The 26,482-nt window shown below is 42.1% G+C and overlaps 1 protein-coding gene across 20 annotated transcripts in view; it reads right to left on the bottom strand.

Moving 5' to 3' along the window:
- Positions 1 to 26,482, bottom strand: part of adgrb2 (adhesion G protein-coupled receptor B2) — a 362,204-nt gene that overhangs the window by 91,731 nt on the left and 243,991 nt on the right. For all 20 annotated transcript variants that reach the window (XM_058047721.1, XM_058047722.1, XM_058047718.1 and 17 more), the window contains one exon: positions 17,216 to 18,110. In XM_058047721.1, the coding sequence (XP_057903704.1) occupies positions 17,216 to 18,095 (880 nt within the window). In that variant the 5' untranslated portion in view covers positions 18,096 to 18,110. The remainder of the gene's footprint in view (positions 1 to 17,215; positions 18,111 to 26,482) is intronic.

The raw sequence follows: 26,482 nt of genomic DNA on the forward strand, positions 1-26,482 counted from the left end.
CCTAATCCACTAAATTCCTGATTGACCCCAGATTGCAATCACTGCAGAATGCTTCAAACGGCACTCAGTAACAAACACACACACTCTAAGCAACATGGCAGCAGGTCTATCCTCAGCTCTACTGGTGGTAGCTGTTCTCTACTGGAGCACAAAATGAGACACAGAAGAGAATGAAAAGCAAGATTAACGTCAAGACGGACTGAGCCATGCTTTGAGGGCCTCCCTTCTCTCCACAGGGGAGCCTTCCATGTGTTTAGCTGCATGTTTGTAGCTTGAGTGCACTGCTGATTCCTCAAACAAGTGGACAAAGAAGAAAGAGAGCTGAACTGATCTTCCAACAAGCAAATACACAGTAAGTGGAGGCGATAAATGAAGAATTATGAAGGTTTTCATGATATTGTGAAGATAGTATATCGGACATGATACTGTTTTCACTCAGATGGAGGGCAGCTTCAGGCTTCACTACAAATCTTGAAATAAAGTCTAATTCATGGGAGTTGTAGGTTTGATCCGTGTTTTTGTCAACTAAAAGAACAAGAGGTTGCTTTTAAAATGTGACTGTGATAGGGTGAACTAGGGTTACTAATGTGTGCCTTATGCCAGTGTGTAGATGGAAAACATAGATAGTCCACAATAATTTCACTATATTATCGTGGGCCTCTGAGACCTATTTATAATAGCTGAAAAATTGTATAATAAGGGACTTGCAAATAGCAGCATCTTTCAACTTAAATAACAGGGATGCTTCAATAAAAAAAAAAAAAAAAAACGGCAGAGGTACAATCCGAATAGCCACTAGAGTGCACTTGACTGATTTAGATTTCCACTTGGCAGTGTGATGATATTATAGGGTCAGCTCTACAGGGCTTTGGACTCTCACTGTATCAACCCTCTGGGCTGCCTAAGCATCATTGCTCCTATCACCAGGGTAACGACCCCATTGTTGGTAAGAGACTGGACAGCTGCCTGTGAAAATAATGGCAAACTACTTTTTTTTTTTTTTACACATCACCAAATACAACAGCTGTGTGCATGCAAGTGCTTCCGTTTTTTGTGTCTATGAGGGCATCATGAGTGTGTACAAGTGCATCTGTGTGCGTGCGGGAGCCAAGGGAAAGGGTAATGAGGACCACTGGGGCTCGTTTAAACTACCAGGGTTCACTAGCTAAGGAGCGTGCCTGGGCTCCAACCTACCCCTCTCTAGACCGACTACCCAAGGCAAGGGACGTTACGGGCAGCTCCAGTGCCTTCCGAGTCTTATCACTTCCACCCAACTTCACCTCGGGGCTCATCCAGATGGCTTCCAATCCACCCTGACCCTTTGGCTTCAGCAGCCTAAAGAATGAAGATTGAAATGCATTGCGTGGGTGAGACGATCCCCTTGGCTCTATAATGTCTTCCCACCTCTCCACGGTGACATTTAGATGTGAGATTGTTCTACTAATCACGAGTAACACCTTGTGCCAATATGCTGTAAAAAATAGACTATATCTTGCACGGTAGAACAGACTGTCCACTAATGGCTTCAGGGTTTGAAGTACCGTTGTCTCATGTAGTCCTTAAAACAAGAAACTGAATGTTGAGTGGCTCCTGATGGGCAACCTGCTGCCCCTTGCATTTACGTTTTCTGCGACATATTGAAAACCAGCGACATTATCACAGTCCTTTTCCATTTATTTCCTATTTCCAGCACTCTTGGCATACGCTGTACGGTAAATGTCGTCTCTCTTCAATACAAAAAAGAATGCAGGTGCACACACACACACAAGCCTTATCACTTTACATTGATTTCCCACTGGCCAACCAACTGCTTAGCCATCTATATGGTGACAGGATGACCCATGAGGCCTGTTAGATACTACTACTCTCTGTCTCTCTCTCTGTCACAGACACACACACACACACACACCTTTATACTGTAGAGAGACACACTAGAACATGCAGGGAACTCCCGCAAGCATTTATTGACTGCTGCGTGAAAGTGGCCATTAATCCGTCAAAGGCTAGGATATTATAGCATAAATGCTAATTACTTGCTAAATACTTACATGCCTACACCTTGGTTAGCATCAATCATTATCTCCAGAATATCCGGCTATAACCGAAACGGATGCTGAATCAATCTTTCTCCTGAGAAGTAGTAATGTATATCCAATTAGTCCATTCCAGAAAGCCAAAATGTTAATACTAAACATGTTTTGATGGTTTTATGATGATAGATTTACATGCACATAACAATTCACAAGCCATACAAATACATATAAATGATGAATGAAAGGGAAACTGAATATTTCAGGTCACTTTGACATTCACTGAAGACGTGGTTCTTGATGTGACTGTTCCCAAAGATACAACGTGCTAACAAGATCACTGCTTCCCTTTTCAACTCCACCTCCACCTGTTTTGCCATGAGTTATTTTCTGAATTCAATGGTATTTCTCACCTCTCGCCTCATACTATCAACAAATTTAGAAAGTGGGGTTCAGCAGTAGTCCCAAAGTACTTAGGAGAGTGACTATTCCCACCATGCCGTGGGTGTAATAAATTAAAACAGACCATTTTGGAAATCCAAGGAAAAACAGCTGGAATAGGTGCAGATTCTGGAGGATCTTGAAGGCTTTCTGTGCGCGTTATGTGTACCTGCTCTATAGGAGTCCTCAATACAAAAGGGAGAAAAATTAGCACTCTCTGTCTCCTTTAAGCCCATTTAAGAGTAAGGGATGAAAAAAAAGTTACATGGCTAATTGTGGTGTCGAAGGTCCACTCCCAGTGATACCTTTTGGAACACACAATGAGCCTATCCAACCTTCCATTAGAGCAAATTATCATCACACTACACAGTTTGCCAGTGCAACCCCCCAGAGGTAAACCTGCAGGCCATGACAGAACAACACAGTAATGGCAGGAGCGAGAGGAAGACAGAATGCATGACAAAAAAAAAAAAAGAAATCTGCCCTTGAGTTCATCAATTAAATACCTGCATCTATGACCTGCACCTTTTTTCTCTTCGTTAGCAAAGTAATGACTTATCTGTTGAGTGTTAAAATTGCATGCTGCTAAGATAATGGGTTGTCATGAGGTCACAGAGAGAAAGAGAGAGGAAATAAAGTCTCTTATGTCATTGGGTTTCTGTGCCAAGACGATCAACTTAGAGGCCTTTTGTCTGGAGCCCTGTTCAAGTCAACATTGGGCTTTGATTACACACACACAAAAAGAGACAAGGACGCATATGCATGTAATCACTACAAATAAGAATTTTCATTGTTACATTCCTTGAGTAATTTGATTATTTTCTCTAATGCAGGGCAGTGTAATCTGGTCTTTCTTTGTGTGTAAGTATGCATGCACTGTGGACGCCTTTGCTGTGTCCTTTGTGAATGATGGCTTTGCTAAAGTGCTGTGAAGAGAAACATTGGTTTGCTATGTCTTTGATTCATTGCTTGTGTGAGGGGAATTTGCATAGCAGGCAGACTCCGGGCAGATCTCTGCTCTCGTTAGCTGGGTGGCTAGATACTTCATCATCATCATCAGGCTCGCCCTTCACTTGCAGCCATTCTGCCCTTGCTCATGATCCTCAAGTGGGATTTGCAGATGGATAAAACAACAGAGGATTCTGGACAAAATGTTATAGAAAACCAAAAGATGTGACAAGTCTACAAAAACGGAATAAACCACAAAGCCTTATTGTCAAATCTTGTTTTGACTGTTGGATTTTAAACTTAGTTTCACAAATTAGTCCGTCTGTCGCATCAATAAGTTCCATCCTGGAGAAAAAAAGAAGACATCAAAGAAGCTAATGTTGTGAAATCCAAAGCAGAAGCAGCATTTTAATCGTGACTATGTATAGTACTATGTATAGTAACTATGTTCTATATTGGCCACTGGGTGTCAGTAATTGTTCAGTGAGACAGGCACTAGACTCATTACTGTGGTTCCTTAAGGGACACATTTACTGTGACACTACTCAAGCAGGAGTTAGTCACATCTCAAATATCTTCTTTACTCTTATTTTGCCTGCCATTTAAAGCCGCCATTACAAAGTATTGGCATGTTAAAAGTATGCTGGAAGTATGCTGTCCAGAAAAAAACAAAACAAAACCCAACAGCAAGGAACTTCTCATGTGTGAGTTGGTTATATTGCTGGAATTAATAAGAGTTGCAGATTTTTTCATGGAAAAAAAAAAAAAAACACATGCAAATTCCATTAAATTCTGGTTCACCTGAACATTATTTTGTTTGACTTAAGAGGTTCCACTGTGATTTATTTGGGTAGTCTCCAAGTATATTTGTTTGCTTGCACCTCACAGCATGTTGTACTCCCTTTCTCTGTCTCCACCACTATTTCCTCCATCTCTCCCCCTGACAGGCTTGCTGCGGTGCTTTCAGGGACAGTGCTTGTTGTTAGAGGACATGCTGACGAGTGTCGATCGATACTGACTTCCAAACCTTAGCATCTGTCTGGGAGCTGTGCATGTGTGTATACTATGTACGGAGATGGTGTGGTTTGAAGGAATTTGTAGGGATAATAAAGCAATGTAACACATGCTAGTGTTGTTGAGTTTTTAAACTGTCGCTCCATAAAAATATTTACTGACACAACATTTGGTAGAACATCATGACTGTATACACCAACAACAGATCCACCAGACAACTAGTAGATTTTATCGTGCACATGGACACTCTTTTGTGAAGAAGCTGACCCGGCCATCAAACCTGGGGATTGCATAATTTGTAAAATAGCATATTTTTGTTACATGAGTGAACAATGGCCATTATTCCATGACTAGACAAGTGTGTATCTGAATAGGGTGACGGTCTGGGGATACACGAGTGCTGGGGAGCTTGCTTTCTGTACAACAGGGGTTGCCAACCCGTCAATCATGATTGACCAATCTAGTTTTGGGACTTTGCCGGTCGATGATGAGATACCATACCATACATAAAAGTATTATATCAGTGCCTTCCCACCCCCCCCAAATAAATAAATACAATAAATATTCAGCTTGGCTGCACGGTGGTCAAGTGGTTTGTGCGCAGACCTCACAGCTAGGAGGTCAGGGTTCAGTTCCACCCTCGGCCATCTCTGTGTGGAGTTTGCATGTTCTCCCCGTGCATGCGTGGATTTTCTCCGGTTTCCTCCCACGTTCCAAAAACATAGGTTAATTAGCTAGGTTAATTGCCAACTCCAAATTGTCCATAGGTATGAATGTGAGTGTGAATGGTTGTTTGTCTATATGTGCCCTGTGATTGGCTGGCGACCAGTCCAGGGTGTACCCCGGCTCTTGCCTGAAGACAGCTGGGATAGGCTCCAGCACCCCTGCGACCCTCGAGAGGTAGAAAATGAATGAATGAATCATCCGTCAGCTTTGTTAGCATAAAAGTGCAAAAGTTTCATTTCCACAGTGTTTCCCCTTGAAGGTCGTAAACATGGTTGCTGACACGTGAGGTTTGAACTCATGTTTGTGAGATAATGTATGTTTATGGACATACGTGCAATTCAGTTCAAGTTGAGAACAGTTTATGCACAGTGGGTTATATGAGCAGCTATTTTTCCTCTATGAATATTTTACCATTGCATAAACAAAATGCAATCTCAAAGGCAGCTGTACACATGTGACATGCAGATGCATCATGGCTATATATCAAGTGTGATTCCATCAATAGAAATTATAGATCCAGATGGGCCGCTCTCAACAGATGGATATGCTTCTAAAAAATGTAGCACATAAAAATCATGCTGTGAACAAGAAACTGGCTGCAGTAGCAAAAATTTAACTACTAAGACTAAGAGAAACAAGAGTGAGATAATGACTAAACCCACCCAAAAAATCTCCACAACGGAGGAAGTTGAGGAGAATTCGAGTGAAGAAATTTGTAAATATTACCTTCGTATAATGTGCATGTCACTATATTTTGCCATTGTTTACTACTACACCATAATCTGAATCGCTTGTCCTAAAGAAAATATGATCGTGGTTGCTCACTCTCAGGAAAACACTGCCCCTAGCATTTTGGCGGAGAACTGTCCACTAAGCACTCACCCCAGGTCAAAGAGCTATAACAGGATAAGATGCCATCAGAAAGACCGGTGTAGTGATGTCACTGTAGCATAATTCAGCCTTAAGCGTGTTATACCTTCCCCCCCTTAAATCTACCACCAGTGACTGTTGGAGTGCGACTGTGGGCTTATAAGAGCCACCATGTCAATAAATGCCCAGCACATCCAGTTCCTGCTAGGCCAAGGAGTCATACTATTATTATGCATGTTGATTGTTTTCTGACCGTGTCATTTCTGACATTATGTAGTTATTCATGTTGTAACATGCATCGTGAACTATTCTGTATAGCATCCCTCTTCAGTGATTGGACCGATTATGATAATAAATGAAGGGCTGGACACTAGACACTCAATATGGGGCCCATAGGCATCTGTAAGTAGAAGACCTTAAAAAATCTAGGCTTTAAAATGAGGCAGTGAAACCAGTTGTAAAACTGGCTGGGCGAAGCGGTGAAGGGCAATAAGGGTTGGTTTTAAGTGGTGTTAAAAGCCTGGCAGCCTCATTTTGTATCCACTTTGTATTTTCATACGGCTGAGACCACAATAAAGTACTTATAGAATGGACAACTTTTTTTCTTGGGTTTGCCACAAGACTGCAGAGCTCTTTGCAAAGACTATAAAAAAGAAGGATAAGAAGTATCGGTACACTTATTTAAAGATGCTAATACAATTAAGCCTGATGAGTCTATTTGCAGAGCAAAAGCAAAAACCTCTGAATCAATTCAACCTTCTCGATCTGTTATGGAAGGCAAACTGGTGCCTGTGGCGACCTGTTAATTAAAATCTTCTAGGTTTTACCATTTTGGAGGATTGCAACCAACATGAACAAGATAAAAAACTAAAAGATACAGTTCAGAGAAATAAATTGCAATACAGCACTCCCACATATACTTGGTTCCAGACCCGACCATAAGTGAATTTCCGCAAAGCAGGGAGTTTCGGCGAATCAGAGCCAATATCACTGAATTATACATCACTAGTAAATCTTTAGAAGAATACTCTATACGTATATTTGTAAGTTGTTCCCTTGAAGTAAAATGTTAAGTCCATAGTTGTAATTGTTATGTATAGTGTGTGGGGGTGGGTGCAAACAATTGTTACCTTTTTGCGTCCGTTGCCATCACGCATGTCAACTAGCACAGGGAATGCCTTGAACACATTCTGTTTTGCTTGTAAATAGTGATATCTAAAAATAATGTGGTGTCCAACCATCACGAATGTTAGCACTGATGTATATTTCAGTGTGTGCAAAGTTTTATTTGTCACTTTAGCTTTTTACATCTGGCGCTAATTGGAAATCAGCACGTTTTGAGTGCACCTTGATGTTTTTAGTCAACAGGCTCAGATAACGTGTTATATACATACCTTACACCCTCATAAAATAGGAATAGGAATGATAAGATAACATTATTTCACTAGATTTAACTGAAATTTCTGTTTCAAGGCAATATTTGCAAGGCAATTCAATATTCAGATATCATATAAGTCTTTATACCCTGGTGTAGTATAAACCATTGTATAAAACCTCACAAATCCAGTGCATCACTCTCAAACACACACACAAAGCAATGATTGTACACCCACCCACTACAGGACATTGGCTAGTAGCATTGAAAAAAACATCCCTTGCCCTTGCACACCCTTCCATCTATTTTAACCCAGACAAAAACCACAGCGCATAGTGTCATCCTCGCTGGTCTATTACAGTTCCATGAAGATGATATCATGTCAAGTTGGCATTCAGGGTGCAGAAAGATGGAAGGGCAGGTTTCACATCACTGCCGGAGACTTATCGTGGAAGCAAAGAATCACGGCTGAGTGAAAATGTATGAAGGCTTTCAGAAAGACGCGTAACCGCCCACCAATACAGTCACCCACACACCAGCCATCTCATGTGTTTCTACTAAACTCAAGGGACACGATTTCCTTGTCTTGTAATGATTTCTAAATTGGGCCTCTTTGCCCTGGGATATATTTAATTGCCACACACCGGCTGGTGATGCTAATGTGTGCTGACAAAACGAGAGCGAGAGGCAGCGAGAGCGAGAGAGCGAATGAGATAGAAGCGCAACTGTTTATAAGTAACTTTGACTTAGCAAGGACATGAGTGTCTGTCAGAGTGGTCGGCTCTGCACTGGCGTCTCCTAGCGAGGTTTGAGGGGGTCTTTGCAGTCTTCATTAGCAGCAGTTTAGTGCCACGTGTGGGCTTGCTTTGCCCACACCATCATAGCACACGTGCGCTATTGTGTTGTCTCTGCATTGTCTGATATGTTAGGCATTGTCTGCCTATGTGTGTATATTTTTGGTTAATCTCACTACACAATAATGGGCAAGCTTGCCAAGCAGAACACATTTTCTCTCACTGACGTTCTGCTGTGGAAGTACTACTTTCAAGAACATATTTTTTATCCTGGGAAGTACAGTCGTCCCTTGTTAATTTGCAAACTTTATTTCCAGAACGACTTGGTTTGAATGACCTCTAATAATGCATATTATGTCTACTATATTGGGTAATACGAGTGTGAAGGTGACTGTATGGGTGTCATTTCATGTCTAAAATGCTCTAATAAATAAAATAAAAAGGTTAAATAAAAATGAAAAAAAAGATTGCAAACAGGTTTTCTATGCTCGAACTATGAAAATATTAAATTTATACTTACGAATCATACACCTAATAAGGGTGTGGTCATGCTGGACATAATCTTCTTTCTCTTTGGGCTTTCCCTTCAAGGGTCACCACAGCAAATCAATCTTCTCCATCCAACCCTGCATGGCTCTCTCACACAAACTACCCTCATGTCCTCCTTCACTACAGCCATAAACCTCCACTTTGGTCTAAACCTTGGTATAAACCTCCTACCAGCTCTAAAGGCAGCATCCTTCTACCAATATATTCACTATCTCTCCTCCGGAAATGTCCCAACCATCTCAGTCTGGCCTCTCTGACCTCCAACATGTAATGTCCCTCTGATGTACTCGTTCCTGATCCTATCCATCCTGGTCACTCCCAATGAGAACCTCAGCATCCACATCTTTGCTACCTCTAGTTCTGATTCCTGTCTTTTCCTTTTATGTTGGGCATAGTATTACTTGCGAATAATATATTGCTCTGTAAAAAGATTCATATTAATTCCAGAAATACAGTACCGAGACAACTGGTTGACAATGCCAGCACCTTCGTTAGGATTTTGAGTTCATAATGTAAGCCACATGATGCCAGTGGGTACTGTCCCCCATAAAGTCCACTTATGAATGCAGTGCTTAACTTTTCATACAATGTGCTATTAAATTCTCGTGAGAACACATGTACAAATATTCACTGGTGCATATAAACAGCTGAACCTACGTATGTGTGTTGCATATGCATGTGCACATATGTACTATATGTGTGCATGCAGGCATATATGGTCCAATTTGACTGTGTGTGTGTGGGGGGGGGGGGGGGGGGTGGATCACAGAGTACAAAGAAGCAGGAGTAAAACAGAAGTGAAACAAACACATTGTCATGCTTCATGGCTGGCAGTTATTGTGAACGGCATGTAAAACAGCCTTCATTGTGGTGTGCAGTGCGTTTGGGAAGCGTTCCCTCCCTGTATTAGGATAAATAGCCCTTGTCTATCATGGAAGGCTGTCTCTGGCAAACAGATTCCCCTCACGTCATGCCAGATTAACACAAATGAGCTCCCCAGAGGAGACTTTTCAGGGGTAAGAGTGTCCCCGATGACACTTACCATCAAGGACGTATTTTGGGTAAACGGTAGGTGGCAGACAGACAGGAAGCATGCTTGCATCATTTTTAAATGAGTTGTATTTTTTAATGTGGAGCTCAGATCTACACTGTAAACTTGAACTGACTCGGCTGCTGTCTAGATGTAAACATCAGGGAATGCTACATATCAACAACTTCCTGGTATCATGCCCTCAAAATGCATGGAAAAATAGCACATTAGAGCAAGTCAACGGCAATGGTGTGTTCACAATAATTCCACAGGTCTTGCACACATTAAATGGTTGTTCAGGTAATTATACTGTCGGTGTAAATCCTTTTCAGCAGTTTAAACCATCGTCTCACATACCCGCATGCACACACCGCTGTGGAGCGTGCACATTAGGATGCATGCTCACACAATCTCATCACAGTGAACTCAGGTGGCCAGCTGCTCATCACATACATGGATCAAGGATTTGTGCAAACTAAAAATGACCAAGAAAGGATAACAAGTTGTTTTTTTTCCCTGCAATGCTGCTGCAAATGCAATTTTTTTCTTCATTAATACACAGCACAAATGTTAAATGTCATTGCCACAGAGAGTCAGTGATGACATAGCGAGCCAGATTAAAAAAAGATACAGCGGTGAATTAAAATATGGTTATGGGATGAGTTTAGCTAAGGACCGTGAGCGAGATTGGCAACAGTGAAGATAAATAATGACTTTTAAAATCTTCCTTGACCTTTTACCAGGGACAGTTCGCACATGGGAGGTGATTTAAAAATAAGGTTAGTTGATCTCATGGAAATATATTCACTTATTGAGGAAACTTCATTGGTGACACCAAGGTAACCGTAAAAAAACACATTGGCTACTGGTACTAAGTGAACCATCCACATTTTTTTTCCGTTGAAGCCACATGCAATTGATCAAAATATATGGTGCCATACGTATGTGTCGACGCTATGAGCAACAGGAAAAAAAGCTGAGGCATTTGGTGTTTCTGAATGCCAACTTTCTAAGGCTGCAACTGACGACGAATTTAGTCGATGAAACTTGTTGTTTTGTAATTGGCTCGGAACTCGACAGTCGAAATCAATAAGTCCTTGGTCTGCAACATATAAAAAAAGAGGCATAAATGTTGAACACCATTCAATTAATCAGTTTTGTACATGTTATTTTATATTAGGTTGTGTCACGTTATGTTGATGATGTGCTATTTTACAGTAAAATAGTAAATAAGAAATAGTCAGATTGGACATTTTTGTCTAATTGAGATTGTATTTCATGTTCAGACCCCTGCAAACGATCAGTCAGCTACAGAGGCATCGACTCTACTTCAAATATCTTATTTTTGGACCTCTTAAATAGTATAGAATGGGACTGTGAAATGATAAAGACTGTTATGAAAAAGCTTGTTTTTTCTCCTTGAAATGACATCATTCCGAAGGTCAATATGCTCTGTTTTATATGAATGCTTTCACTTTAAATAGCACAGGTAAAGCTATAGACACAATACGAACATGACTGAACAGTGATACACACCATCCATCCACTTTCTCCATCCTCTCATATCCATGTGGAATTGAATCGTTGAAGAGCCAGGATAAGAGACAAAGGTTGAATTTGGCCCATGCCTGCACCTAATGAAAGTTGCATGATGTTAAGAGGTGAGCAGCAGCAGCAAAGGCAACGGTCCAGTGGAGGGGAGGAGAAGTTTGGAGTGACATGTCAGCCAAGGAAGATGAAGTGGAGCGATGGGAGATTGCGGTTAAGGCACCAGTGGGCCAAATTAGGTAACCCTCAGAGACCTCACATGCATACTCACCTTGGGAGACCACGTGCACACGTCTGCATGTGTGTGTGTGTAAAGTGGATGACAGAACAACCTCAGAGCAGCACTATATCTCATGAGGCCCGTGCAGCTCCTGAGTGGTTGCAGAGCAATTCAATGACAATGAAACACAGAGATGTATGACCGCATCACACACACACATACACACGCACACATGGTCTATATCACTCTTTGGCCCACTGACTCCTAGTCAAGCTCTAGTAGCTTCATGTGATCGATTTAAGTGGAGAAAATAGTCAGGCATCTTATAGTGCACCTGTGCCATCGTGTGATGCTAACCCCCAGAGACCTGCGTTTCACTGCCATGTCCGAGTGCGTGCGTGCATGTGTGTGTGTGTGTGTGTAGGCTTAACAGTCTAACTCAGTGTAGCACAACTCTTTGCATCACACCTTTGTTTGGACGGTTCAGTTCACTTCATGTGGACATTTTAGTCGTGTGTTTGTGTGTGTGTGTAGGTGTGGACCTGCTTGAAGTTCACTTTGCGTGACAGTATAAAAATATTCTGTTGTCAAACTCCAACCATGCAAATCTCAATGGCATGTCTGACATTTTGCTTAGTGTTTTTCTCTTGTGTGCGTGCGTGTGTATGTGTGTGTGTGCATGTTAGAATGTCAGAAACAAAGGCATTAGGTAAGAGCAAAACCCTGACATATACTGTAGTTTGACAAAAAACATTTGATTTGAACAAGAAACAGGAATTGGAACACGAGTCACCATTGACACATGATAAAACATTCTCTCATTGCTGTGTACAGCCTGTCAGAAGAAAACATCAAAAGACAGACGATTTGCATTCATTTGGAAGAACAAAACTACCTTAACTCGAAGGCTAAATGAACAAGTGATTATGAAACAGACCCAAGTTATTTGTGTTAATCCAAGATTAATCTATGATCAAGTTCATTGACAGCTATTAAAAATCACCTATTATGAATGGTTGTTTCTTGGTAGACTATGGTCTATTATTTTTTGAAATTATTATTTATTGAAATACAAGTGATATGTAGTATTCTGGTCACTCGGCAGCAGTAACACATTGAGCTATTACCTTACATTACATTACCCTGCACTCACTGTATAAAGTCAGCCATGGCATGTACAATGTGAAAAATGGTTCTCCTCCCATTCAATGTGGAAATGGTAAGTTTTTGCTTCTTACGTTCACAAGAAATACATTTGAGGCAAGCTGGTTGAGACAGCAGCTGTCTTGAGTCCCTGCAACATAAATACTAAGAGTAATAGGAGTATAAAGGTTACTGTATGGGTTTTATTTTCATTCTTTCATTTATTTTATTCGCTTATCCTCACTAGGGTCGCGGGTATGCTGGAGCCTATCCCAGCTGTCTTCAGGCGAGAGACGGGGTACACCCTGGACTGGTCGCCAGCCAATCACAGGGCACATAGTATAGACAAACAACCATTCACACTCACATTCATAGCTACGGACATAAATTAAAAATACATACACCATACTGAGAGCTCTTATCGGTGTATTTGGCAAATTATAATTCCGACCATTATTTTAAATGAGTCCCGAATAACATGAGAATGTGCAGCTGTACCTAACTGAGTGTTTCGTGATTTATGAATTACATAATTACATTGTGATTGCAAAGTGCAACTATAGCTGAGAGATGTACTGTACACACAACCATAACAATGCAGAAATTTGCTTAATGAGTGCAATGTGCAAAAAAAGGACAACTGTGTGTGTGTCTGTGTGTGTGTGCGTGCAAGGGCTTTTTCCATGAGCATAAAGAGGCTCAGTACTGATCCTGGTCAGAAAGAGAGCCATCGCTCATGAGCACAGAATACTAATCTCGTTGCCTTAGTCACCCCCCAGCAGACAATCCTTCACACATGCACTTCATTCATTTTACGGAAAAAAAGTATGCAAGAGTTGATAGGCGCACAATTACTCATGTTCATCAACAGAGGCGTACATCAGAGAACGTGCGTTACTCACAGTCGGTGTGTTGGGTCGACTTACTGGGTTATTAAAACGCCTGTATGTCCTGTGTGCCAGCCTGCACAGTGTGAAAACAAATACCACATCTCACCCATACTGCCATGCACACACATACACACAAATACACACACTGCCGTCTGCTCTAATTACCAGAAATGAAACAGTGTTCCACCACAGAGGTATCAACTGCGTGTTTCGATGTCTTTGAAAGACTCCTGGCCCCCGCTTAAAGCTGCTACAGTGATGTGATCCCAAGACACCGAGCCAAATCCTAGCCCTCTCATTTATGTTGCTACACATTTCACCCAACCTAAAACATCACGACGGGGTCTGGGTGACTTGAGCGAAATGGGGAAAGAGACTGCACGACAAGAAGGTGAAATATGTTTTTCGATGATAACAGCTTCGAGATGTGTTTCTATTATCATTCTGAGTGAATCTACTGAAAAGTCATCATCTTCTAGCTGACAACCATTTGAAACTGCCGACAGGGCTCACAAAAGTGCATACCCCTCTCACACTCCAACCATTTTATTACACCATATATTCAAAGGATAATACTTTTGAAATGAAACTTGGATATACTTTAAAGTAGTGAGGGTCCATCTTGTATGGCAGTATAGATTTACAATCCACTGAAAATGACTTACCAGACACCCATTATAGTAATCTCTCGCCAATGCGTTTAGAATTCCAAAGCTTCACTCAATCATAGTTATTCTAAAATATCCAGTATTAACACATTCTGTGTTGTGTTTGAATGTGGCCTATTGTTAGTCAAAATGCACATTTAAACTTTAAAATTGAATATTTTCAAGCATAAAAATGGCCAAATGAACTAAAATACAAACATAAAGGCATGTGGTACTCCTCACTGGTCACTAAGTGTCAGTAATGTGACTATAACGTTCAGAAAAACGGGTCCTTATTGCAGGTTTAAAGTGGAAGCCCACTTTAAACCTGCAATAACATGATCTAATTTTGCGGCCATTAACCATGCAGACGTCACTTCCAGTGCCCCCCACCCCACACGATCTGCTCCCCTTTCAACGAACACAATTTCAGCAACACACAAGCAGAGGTGTTATATCTGAAAATGGCTTATTTTTCTCTGATTATGTCCACAATGTTAGGTAACACTGGTGTAGAGGTGGTGTTATTTCATGTCTGGATGGCTCTGATAATGTCACAGCCTGTATTTAGAAGGTCGTAAACAGGTCAACTGCTCTCAAGGAATGCTACTTTGTGGAAATTCACCAATCAGGGTTGGGTCTGGAGGCAATTGACCACAATAAATGAGGGATTACTGTATTGTGTAATATGAATGTTGATGGTAGTACTACTGCGGAAATACGCTTTGTTGAGGGAAAGATGAATTCCAGCATGTACTTTGACACGCTGAAGTAGAGCATGTTGCCTGTTATGCTGAGTGAGTCCACTGAAATGTCATCTTCTCGTCTTGGCAGCCGATCACCCTTTGAAACTATCGACAGCACTTAAGTGAAATAGCAACAATCTGGAGATACAGCACAAGCACATCAATCACTAGCTCTCATCAGAGGCGATTAACTCGTACAGTGAGCACTAAAACTGTGCAGTGCAATGTCCTATTTAAGGATAGGGTGGACTGCTCACTCGTCAATAGCAGAGCGACTGGGACATTGAGAGGAAATTAATTCCGCAAAATTTGGCAATGGGATTTGTCAACAGGACTCCCAATGTTTTTCTCAGTAAGAAAAAAATACAGTGGAAATCAATTTCTGCCTCCAAGGACCAAGCTACACCAATTAATTAATTAATTAATTCATTCATTAATATCTACCGCTTATCCTCACGAGGGTCTTGGGGGCTGGAGCCTATCCCAGCTGTCTTCCGGCGAGAGGCGGGGTACACCCTGGACTGGTCGCCAGCCAATCACAGGGCACATATAGACAAACAACCATTCCCACTCACATTCATACCTATGGACAATTTGGAGTCGCCAATTAATCTAGCATGTTTTTGGAATGTGGGAGGAAACCGGAGTACCCGGAGAAAACCCACGCATGCACACGGAGAACATGCAAACTCCACTCAGAGATGGCAGAGGGTGGAATTGAACTCGGGTCTCCTAGCTGTGAGGCCTGCGTGCTAACCACTCTCCCTCCATGCAGCCCAGCTACACCAATAAGTCTTATTAATGGACATCTTTATAACAGTCTCCCAAGTTTTAAGTCAATTATCAAAAAAACAAAACCATCACATTCGAAGCAACCTTGCAAGTGGGAAGCCATAATTCCCTTATATCACATACCACTTTGCTGAACATTGAGTAATGTCTTACAAAGACCAGTTGCTAAAACAAATGTGCGAAATCAGTGCCTTTTAGGTGAAATATAAAAGCAAAAAAATAATAATGCAGCTCAGCTTCCAGGCATGGGTTTTACATCACCTGCCACTTGGCAACAAACTACAGGGAAACGATATCCCTTTGATTTTTTTTTTTCTAAAGCATTCTTCCCTTATACACCATGCCTCTTCCTCAGTCCTTCCCCATTTATTTGATGACAAAATCCTCCTACAACATCCAACTGACAGAAAGCCGGGAACAATAACCTTCCCGTTAGCAAGGTAAAATCATCCAGTTTTTAAAAGACTTTTTCTTCTTATTTTTTTTATCGGCAGATTAGCAAAATTCATCGCAAAAAGGGCCCATTATGATTATTAGTGTTAAGTCTCAAAAGATATGTTATCTACCCACAGAAAAAATAACCTTATTCCACTTTAAGACAGTTTATTTAAATTTAATGATACATGATATGACTTATCAATTTTTATCCGAGTCTATTCTGGCTAGAGGCGTACACACACATATGCACACATGCACTGCAACACACAAGTGTACAGCTGCACACACACACATGTAAATCCCCTTGTTATGTAAATCCCCTTGTGTTATGTTTACAAAGGAACTCTCTGCTTCTTGTTTGATGCACTGATGTATGAACGACCATGTGTATGCGCATGGTTGTCAAATACCATTATGTCCTAACACTGCAAAATGTCGGTTCGGCGCACACTCCCACGCACATGTAAACATCTGTGGCACACAACAATGTGCGGCGTGTAAACCGTAGAATTTGGAACCACACCTTTTGGCCACACCGGGGTGGGGAGGGTGTCCTCTAAAATATACATTAGAAGGCTTAACTCCTAATTAGTAAATCTTTTTGATGCAAGGGCTTAAAGGGTCCACTTTGAAGTGATTACTATAATTAAAGGCCATCATACAAAATTCAGAAACAGTGTTTAAAAATGATAGGTGGTGGTGCATGCAACCTGAGAAGGACTCAAAGCATGTACTATTTGTATGTGATAACTCATAAAATGTTAGGGATATGCATGACTGTCATGCTCGAAAGCAGCAGTTGTAAGTATGTTATGTATGCAAATGACATTCACCTGTAAAGTTTATACAGTGGTGCATTTTAGGTTGGAAATATCCCTGACGTTTTGTGCGTATATTAATGCTAAATAAGGATGAAAACAGGACATTTTCATTAGCAGAATAGTAAGCACCAAATGTGTTCTCAGATGCAAATATTACAAAAGCAGCAGCACACACACACACACACAATCTTACCTTCTCTGACGTCTCTGGGTGCTATGGCGATCGCATCGTTGGAATGCAGCTCGGTGACGCAGCAATCATCCGGAACCATTGATCCATTACTGAAACTGTGAGGTGTCTCAGGTAGCAGTGGGATGGACGGTGGCATAATATTATGATTTGGACATATGCAGCCTGTTTGGGTCAACCCACAACCGTCTCGGGTCAAAACATCCCCGTCTCTGAGGTCTCCTGTTCGAAAACACTCCTCAAACCATCGACAGAGCACGCCGCAGGTGAACTGACTGGAGTTCTCATTGTTGATGAGCAACACCTCGACTAGTCTCATCTCCAGTAAATCCTTGGATACCTGAGGCTTGTCTGCGGGCGGATGTCTGGTGAGACATAGCTGGACAAAGTTCTTATCAAACTGCAGGAAGGAGTAAGGAGCATCCGCGTTGGATTGGCTTCTGCAGAGATCAACGACCTCCTGATCCCGAGCCGAGGCCGCCTCCAAGTGTAGCGGACAGCTTTGATTAGCCAGGTGGTGATCAAGGGAAAGCAGCATGGGGGAGTGTGTCCGGCAGATGGAAGGGTGGCGGTTGAACCGAAGGTAGAGGGAATACTTGGTGGGATCCGGGTTTTCCAGGGACCAGGAACAACCTGGAGCCCTGGAGGGGAAAAGCTCCCTTAGAGAGAAAGAGCCATAGAGCACCCCAGCTACCAGGCTGGAGCACGGTGTAGGTGACGGGGCTCCCGTTACCCCGGCGCTGGGGATGATGTCGGCAGCCCCATAGGCAACCTTGGCCAGGGCGGAGAGAGGAGCCAGAGCGAGGGACACAGCAGCCAGGGCCCCGAGCGCAGCCAAGAGAGAGGACAGCACAGACAGATGCACCCCACTAGCAGTGTTCATCCTATGACATTCGTCCTGCGGGAAGGGGGGAAACAAGAGAAAAGGATAGGGTGTTTTAAATTAGACACAACAGGCACATAGAGATAAGCAAGATATCCGAATTGACTGGGACCTTTTTTTTTTTCTCCCGGACCATGACCAACATACAATTATTCTACTTATTCTACTCAAACAGGCCGTATATTTAAATCCTGCATCCATTAATTATAGTTATTGGCTGACCTTTCCATCACTGTTGATCATTGAGTGTTTCACACGTCAGTCAATGTGCATCAATCACTAGTAATTTTTCAGTACTTTCTCATGTCAAGGCCCCCCAAGGATTGTACAGATGTGCTACAGACCATAGCTCATACAACGCTCAAAAAATATTTACAATAAATTGAACCTTGAAAGTATTTGACTATGCAGCACATATTTGCTGCATAGTGTGTTTGTTCCATCTCCTGACACTGTCAAGTGGTTCAGAAAAATCTATAAATAATACTATATATATATATATTTTTTACTGTGGTACTGTGGGCATTAAGACACACGACTTATAATATGATGGCCTCAAAACCTTTCAATACAATACAATTATGGAGGACCTTTCAAGGAGCTTGAACGCAAATTACAAATTCAGGCTGCAGGACTAATTGCTTCACACTGTTTAATCTGGTTGAATGGAGTTCACATTCTATGTTGAGGGTGTTAAATTGTAACATTATTGGTGTTTATATTCTTTCAAAAATAATATTATTTTACAACCATTGCTTACTAATGCTTAAATGGAGTCATCACTTTGCAGCTTTCCTATGGGTGCATGATTTCTTGAAACGTCCATATGAGTTAGAATGGTATGTGTACAGTTTGTATAGTACTACAGGGAAGGTGATTGTGTTTGTGCTTGTTATCATATTGCAAATCTGTCAATTTCTAAAGGATGGGAATCAGAATACCACAGTATCATATTTACCATATTTTCAGAACTATAAGCCGCTTCAAAGTATGAGCCCCATCAGTCAAAAAATGTGTCATGAAGAGGAAAGAAAAAGAAGTTGCACATAAAGGACATACCTAGGAAGCAGAACATGTTACATTACCCAAACTAACAAGACAGCGACAAGTAAGTTCACCAAGCTCTCTATCTCATCCACATCACTGAATCCATTACATTTTCAGTCTGTGTGGGTCGTTTACTTCCTTGGTTCATGATAATAAGCATGGATTAACATGTCAAATTATAAATTCAGTCGCACCAAACTAGAAGTCAAGGCACCAGCCAAATTATGAAAAAAAGTGCAACTTATAGCCCGGAAAATACAGTAAATGTTGAAATTCACGTCCTCAATGAACCGCAGCTCCCCGGGGATGGCAGCACTCATATAGCCGCCAGACTTTCTGCCAGGCAGATATATACCATGTATACCATGTACACTGATTAAAGTAGATTCAAATTCATTTTAAAGAATGTTAAAAAAAAAACACAAGGGCCCTTTAGTCAGCATTGGACTTTGTGGATAAAATATACACATATATACATATTCATTTTTTACCTAATGCTTAACCTTAAGATGAGACATGCACTTCCTTACACTTGCATCGACCTTCTTCAACAATGTGAGGCGCGTTTGTGTCTTCAGAGCAAGTACTTCACTTCCCTAAGGCTGAGGTTAATGAAACACAGCAGTATAGTACTTTACTGGATTTATGCAAATGTGTAAGAGCACTCCAGCACTGAGCATAAAGTCCACCGGGCCTGGATAAAGAGGCTAAGAACTGTGTTCATTTTACCATGTCAAGAGGTGACCCCAAAGGGATAGGACAGTCATAGCCACCTAGTCTTGTGCAAGTGAGGTGGAAGAAACACAAGAAAACCATGCTGCTGAGGTTGAGGGCAGTAAACAGCCTCCTTCAGGACGGATGGCCCACAGTGCATTCAATTATGGCGAGCTCATGGACACGTAGCAATGTTGTGATTCCTTGAGTTCACGGAAAGGTCTTTATAACCACCAGTTCACCCTTCTGGTATTGAGATATCTCACATCGCTACAGTGCTGCTAATTTAGCTGGAAAATAGAGCTGCCGATGTTGCTGATAGCAGTATGTTGCTCAAAGCCAGGTTCTCCTGCCGTTAATGTTTTACACAGATTTGAGTGACAGCTTTGACATGTTCATACCAGCAAATAAAAAAAAAAAGGCTTGCATAATTGCATCTTTAGGGAGCTATTCAAATAAATGACAACCGTAAATCTATGCTATACAGTACAATATTTCTGATATCCAATACCAGGTTTGTTTCGTTCTTCAATGATGCTTTAAGAAATGCAAGGCATAGTTGGACTTTGGGGTCTCAAAAAGCATATTATGAATTGTGCTCAAGGACAACATGGAGTCTATTGTAGGATGAGTTTCTGGACATACGTTCAGACTGTCAAATACATGCAAGATGATATACATACTGTACATCATTCAGGCCAGGACATCACATTCTACTGAAAATATTTCCTTGGAAATCAACCTGGGAACAGGTTCATTGGAGTTGTGCACTTTTACCTGGATGTGTACAGTTTACTATTTTGTTAATTGTTGAATATCCTGTCAAAGACCTATTAAAAGTTCACATAACATTATATGCCAAACCATGCATAGGTAAAACCCAACACACATTTTTACGGATGAAAAGAAGTCAAAAGCGTTAAGCAAATTGTTTTTGGGACAATGAACAATGAATATTCATACATGCAAGAACAGGCCCTAAAGTGCTGTCTTCAGCTCCATTCTGTCCCACTTCACTCTCAAACAGCACTTTACTATGGGCACTATAAATATTCATTAGCTTGGATGTCTTCTTTCCCTTCTTCCACCTTGACATTAATGTTATCTCCAAGGATGGCAACATAGGAATATCCTTCTCTGTCTCGCATTCCTCTCCATCTTCTCTTCGCCTCGTCTTCATTCTTTAATGCACCGAAGTGACAATATGACTCATCTGATTTTTGTCTTTGTCGTAAAAACTAATGCAGCACTAAATGACGCTACAAAGACAGAGTTTTGCATGACATTGAGTTTATGATGGGGTGTGAGGGCGACACAGAAAAGAATAATACCATTTCAAGATTAAAGTCACGGACTTACAAGAGCAAAGTCGCAATATTATGAGAATGGAGTTGGAATATTATGCTCAAAAGCTGACACTCACAATGGATGAAATATTTCATGTTAGAGTATGAATAGGTTGGATTGCACTAACATGCAATTGTTTTGTTGGGTTTGTAATAAATACATTAGTCAGTTAAATGTCCCCTATTATGCAAATTTGACTTTTTGATGATGTTATAGCAGTAATAATTGCCACTAGGGTGTGTCTACCTGATACAAATCTATCATCTCCTTCATTCTATCCTCCAATTTTGAGAGAAGAGGTGCTCAAACGGTTGCTTTTGAAGTTCCAGCATTTCATAAGGTCATTCCTCTAGGGTGTAATACCTCCTGTCGTCCACCCCTAGAGCTAGAAGAGCACACCATTTAACAGGACAGCTTTGTTAAAAAAAAATAATAATAAAAAAAATAAATAAAAAAACAGGCTTTGATACACATCTTAAAGTAAGGCCCAGTAGAGCTACCGCCAGTCAGGTTCAGACGTGGAAGCTGTAAAGCTGACCATTTTGTTTTAGTTCAACGAAAATGATAACTTTGCATGATGTTGTTGCTGTTGAAGGGACCTATTTTGCTTTTTCAATTACAAATGTAGTGAAAATGTAATATCCTCAATGATCAACTCCTATGGCATTCTCAGCTAGTGGCTCGTGTGACCAACCACAGCGGAGTGGGCCTGCAAGCAAGTGGTGAGTGGAATAAATTAAAACAGACTGTTTTTGTGGGAACCACAAAATCCAAATAAATAGCTGAATAGGTGCAGATTCTGGAAGAACTGTAAAGCTTTGTGTGCTGTTATCGTGTGTAGCTGCTCTATAGGAGTCCACAACTCAATAAAATGAGCTTAATAGATTCCCTTTAAAATGTGAGCATAATGTTAGCTCACATACTGTAGTTTTGCAAGCATTGCGAACGTTTGTAACTCAATGTTATGTTGTTGTAATGTATCAGATAAGTGACCTTCATTCTGTTGGACAAGTGCAGATTTGCAGTCTACTCGTATAAGTTAAAAATTGATAAAGTGCAAAATGGCACTTCTTCGAATCACACACGCTGTCAGAGACAGGCGTGGGCAAACACAGCTCATTAGCATTAATGCTACAGACACACAAAACGAGCAGTGTGTCCATAGCCACACTGGGATGAGATTTACCACCTCCAAATCCAACGCCATGGTTCTCAGTCGGGGAAGTAAGGATTGCAGCCTCCAGGATGGAAATGAGGTCCTGCCCCAGGTGGAGCAAGTAAACAATCTAGGGGTCTTGTTCACATGTAAGGGAAGTTTGGAGTGTGAGGTCGACAGGCAGTCGGCTGCAGTAATGTGGTCATTGTACTGGACAGTCGTGGTGAAGGGAGAGCTGAGCTGGAAGGCAAAGCTCTCAGTTTTCTGGTCGATCGTCTACGGTCATGAGCTTTTGGTTGTAAACGAAAGAACGAGATTGCGGATACAAGCGGCTGAAATTACTTTCCTCCATCAGGTGGCTGGACTCACACTAAGAGATAGGGTGTGGAGTTCAGTCATCCGAGATGGCACCATCTGAGGTGGCTTGGGCATCTAGTCCGGACGCCTCCCTGATGAGGTGTTCTGGGCATGCCCAGCTGGGAAAAGGCCCCGGGGCAGGCCGAGGGCAAGCTGGAGAGATTATGCCTCACAGCTGGCCTGAGAACGCCTTGGTGGAAATAGGGGAGGTGGCCGGGGACCAGGAAGTTTGGACATCCCGACTGTGGCTGCTGCCCCCGCGACATGAATAAGCAGAAGAAAATGGCTAGATGGACACACAACAAGCTGTGTCAAGAGAGACAGTGGCTGTTTCTGGGAACATCAGTAACATTTTTTACAAATTTCCCCACTGAGGGACGGATAAAGGCATATCTTAAGGCATATCTTAATTTCTCTTCGAAAACAACTTTTATTAGAATTTAGAGGAACCAAACATCCACATTACATTTCTACCAAAAATACTGGTTTTCATTCCAAAACATTGATGTAAACATATTGAAATTGAAGACATCTTAAAGATTAGCGGTAATGTGTAGGTTATTCCAGTATCAATTGACTTTCATTGCTGGGCCGAGTGCCTTGCATTTCAGTCATAAAACTAATAAAAATTATAATAGGGTGACATCACCCTATTACAATTTTATATATACATTTTATTTTTTTTTATAATTTGTCTTTCAAATCAGCCCTCCTTTGTTGGAAGTAAATTTGGCTTTTTACTATATTAAGATCTTTCCACCATAAAGCAATTACCCCCCAAAAACTAATTAAGCCCAGTCAAGATTAAAAGTCAGTGTGCTATTGGACTGTTTTTATCACTGCAGCAACAGCATCAAGCTTGTCACTTCCTCTTATTATTATTATTTCCACAAATGGCAGCCAAGATGAGAGGATGTCACGCTGTGAAAGGAATTTTCTCTTGAGGCAAACACACAGACGGGCATGCACGTATTCAAATATCTGCATCAACTTAAGATGATGCTCTTTTGCAGTTGGATGGTGGAAATTGATGGTTCTATTCAAATGCACAGAAACGAGTTTAAGCAGATATGTGGGGTTAAAAATGGCTCACGGAAGCTTCCCTGACATGATTCATCAATGTCACTTAAAAATATTATATACAGTTTGTAATTATAGCCTGTTTTAATGTACATGTGGCCTCATGTCAACGATGACAGTTTGCCGTTGCTTTGCAGCATTGTCGCTTGTCATGTTTAGAAGCCATTATGTAAACAAGACATGACTTACTTACTTACCCCAACTTTGACTTAGCGGGTGTTCTGTATCACTCGCATACTATGAACATCCAGCAGCAACACAACATTTTGGCATGATGACTAATTTGGTGGAGTATCTGTTCTAGTCTAATAATATGTAAAATACTATCAATGACGAACTAGTTAATTCAAAACTAATTTATGATCTACTGACAAGGGCAGCCGCAGTATACAGTGTTACATAAACTTAGAACAATTCAATTTGGAACACATAACCCAAACACAGCATAATTTAAGTTAATTGTGATGACTAAGTCCAAACAAAGCTTCTTTGTGCTTAGTTTTGCTTGGTGTTACTGTAGAGAAAAAGCAACAACGATAGGTCGCATGCCCTTTCCGTGCAAATTTATGATGATAAAGGTTTTTAGCAGAACATAATGTTGCAAATGCAGAAGCATGTGTCAGGCTTGGCCTCGCAAACACCAACAAACTCACTCGGGCGTCTTCACACCCTTAACTTTGTCTTGTTGGGGGGCAAAAAAACCAAAAGGTCACCATCTGTTGAGTGTTTGAACGGAATCTAATGTGACACCCATGTGCACGCAGTCGTATCTCAACTAAAAGTAAATCTGGCCATCCCTTTTTTGCATGCATGCGTACACACTGGCATGTGAATGCCTTGTATATATTTGCATAAATCCAAGATGGGCTGTGCAGTAAAATGTTACAGCAGTTGTGGTGTATAAAGAATTGATCTCCTTTCCTCTATAGGGCACACTTACAAAGTTTATACTTTATTCTCCTGCTTTTACGTCACATGTACACTAAAGGAGATAGAACAAGGTGAGACCCAGCAAAAGAGGATGAAAAAGCAGATTTTCCCTAATCTTATTTGTAATGCACTGGCTCAAAAACATACTGTAAATGGACAAACAGGACCGAGTTAAAACAAACAAACTAACACTGTCATGATCCATTCTCCCCATGCTATTTTCCTCCTGGTGAGTCTCTCCCTCTGTTTTGCCTGGCCAGCCAACCCCACACCCAGCTCCCTCCAACACACACTCTGCACACCTGCAGCCAATGATTACCTGCCCTGCCTGCTCTACATAAGCCTCCCCCACTCAGTGCCTCTTGTCGGATCGTCTGCAAGCCTGCACGAAGCTCTGCTCTCTGTTTCAGCCCACAGCTCGACTCTGACTCCAGAACCAGAACCAGAACCTGACCTGCCCTGACCACGATCTCCGCCTGACCCCTGCCGGTACCTTTGCCTTGTCCTGACCACCTGCCACAACGACCTGACCTGCCCTGACCACGATCTCCGCCTGACCCCTGCCTGTGCCTCTGCCGAATAAAGACTTGTTCCTGATCTCTGCTGGAGCTTCAATAAACATCTTGAACTGTGACGCTCGTGTGGTCCTCGTTCTGTCTGATCCCTGACAGTACGATCCGACCAACATGGACCCAGCGCGCAGTTCTCCCAGCAGAGGACCCGAAACACCCTCCGCTATGCAACGCCTGGAATCCACTGAGGGAAAGGTGAGCCGCATGGCTGCTGACATGTCCTCTCTGCTTCAGCTCAGCCAGCAACAACAGCAGCAGATTCAGCAACAACAACAGCAATTGGCTGAGATCGCTAATCTGCTCTCCAACCAGCCACCGCCCGCTGCACCTACCCCACATCAGTCTGATCCGAACATGTCTGATTCTGTTGATCCATTCTTCACCACCACTGCTCCAGAACCCAAGGTCGGCAACCCTGAACGCTTTGATGGTGATCCTGCACAGGTTCGGGCATTCCTTACCAGCTGTCGACTACAGTTTGCTCTGCAACCTAGAACCTTCGCTACGGAGGGAGCGAGGGTGGGTTTTGCAATCACCCATCTGACTGGCCGTGCACGACTCTGGGGAACGGCTGAATTTGAACGCCAGACAGCTGTGTGCTCTTCCTTCAACCTGTTCGCTGAGGAGATGCTGAAGGTCTTTGACTTGGGATCGTCTACAGATGAAGCATCACAGGCTCTGATGACGATCCGTCAAGGTCGAAGGTCAGTGGCAGACTACTCAATCGACTTCCGAACCCTGGCGAGACGCAGTTCTTGGAATATGGAGGCCTTGGTGGATGTCTTCCTCCATAGCCTGGCAGACTACTTGAAGGACGAGCTGGTTTCCCATGATCGACCTTCCACCCTGGATGAAGCAATCGCCCTAGCTGTCCGCATTGACCGCAGGATCCAGACCCGCCGTCAAGAGAGGGGGCGCCAGACTCTTCGTGATCGCCGATCTCTGACCACGCACTCAACCTCTGCGTCTGCTGATCACGTTGAACCCATGGAGATCGGTCGTGCCTCGCTCTCTCCCGAAGAGCGCCAACATCGCTTCGACTTCAACCTGTGCCTGTACTGCGGAGGAGAAGGGCATCGTGTCGCCACTTGTCCAGTAAAAGACGGGGCTCACCGGAAGTAGGAGGGGTCCGGCTGAGCCCAACAAACCTGCAATCCTCCAACTTCAGTAAACCTCTTTTCAAA

The sequence above is a fragment of the Doryrhamphus excisus genome, chromosome 14 (genome assembly GCF_030265055.1).
Source record: "Doryrhamphus excisus isolate RoL2022-K1 chromosome 14, RoL_Dexc_1.0, whole genome shotgun sequence".
Classification (NCBI taxonomy): domain Eukaryota; kingdom Metazoa; phylum Chordata; class Actinopteri; order Syngnathiformes; family Syngnathidae; genus Doryrhamphus; species Doryrhamphus excisus.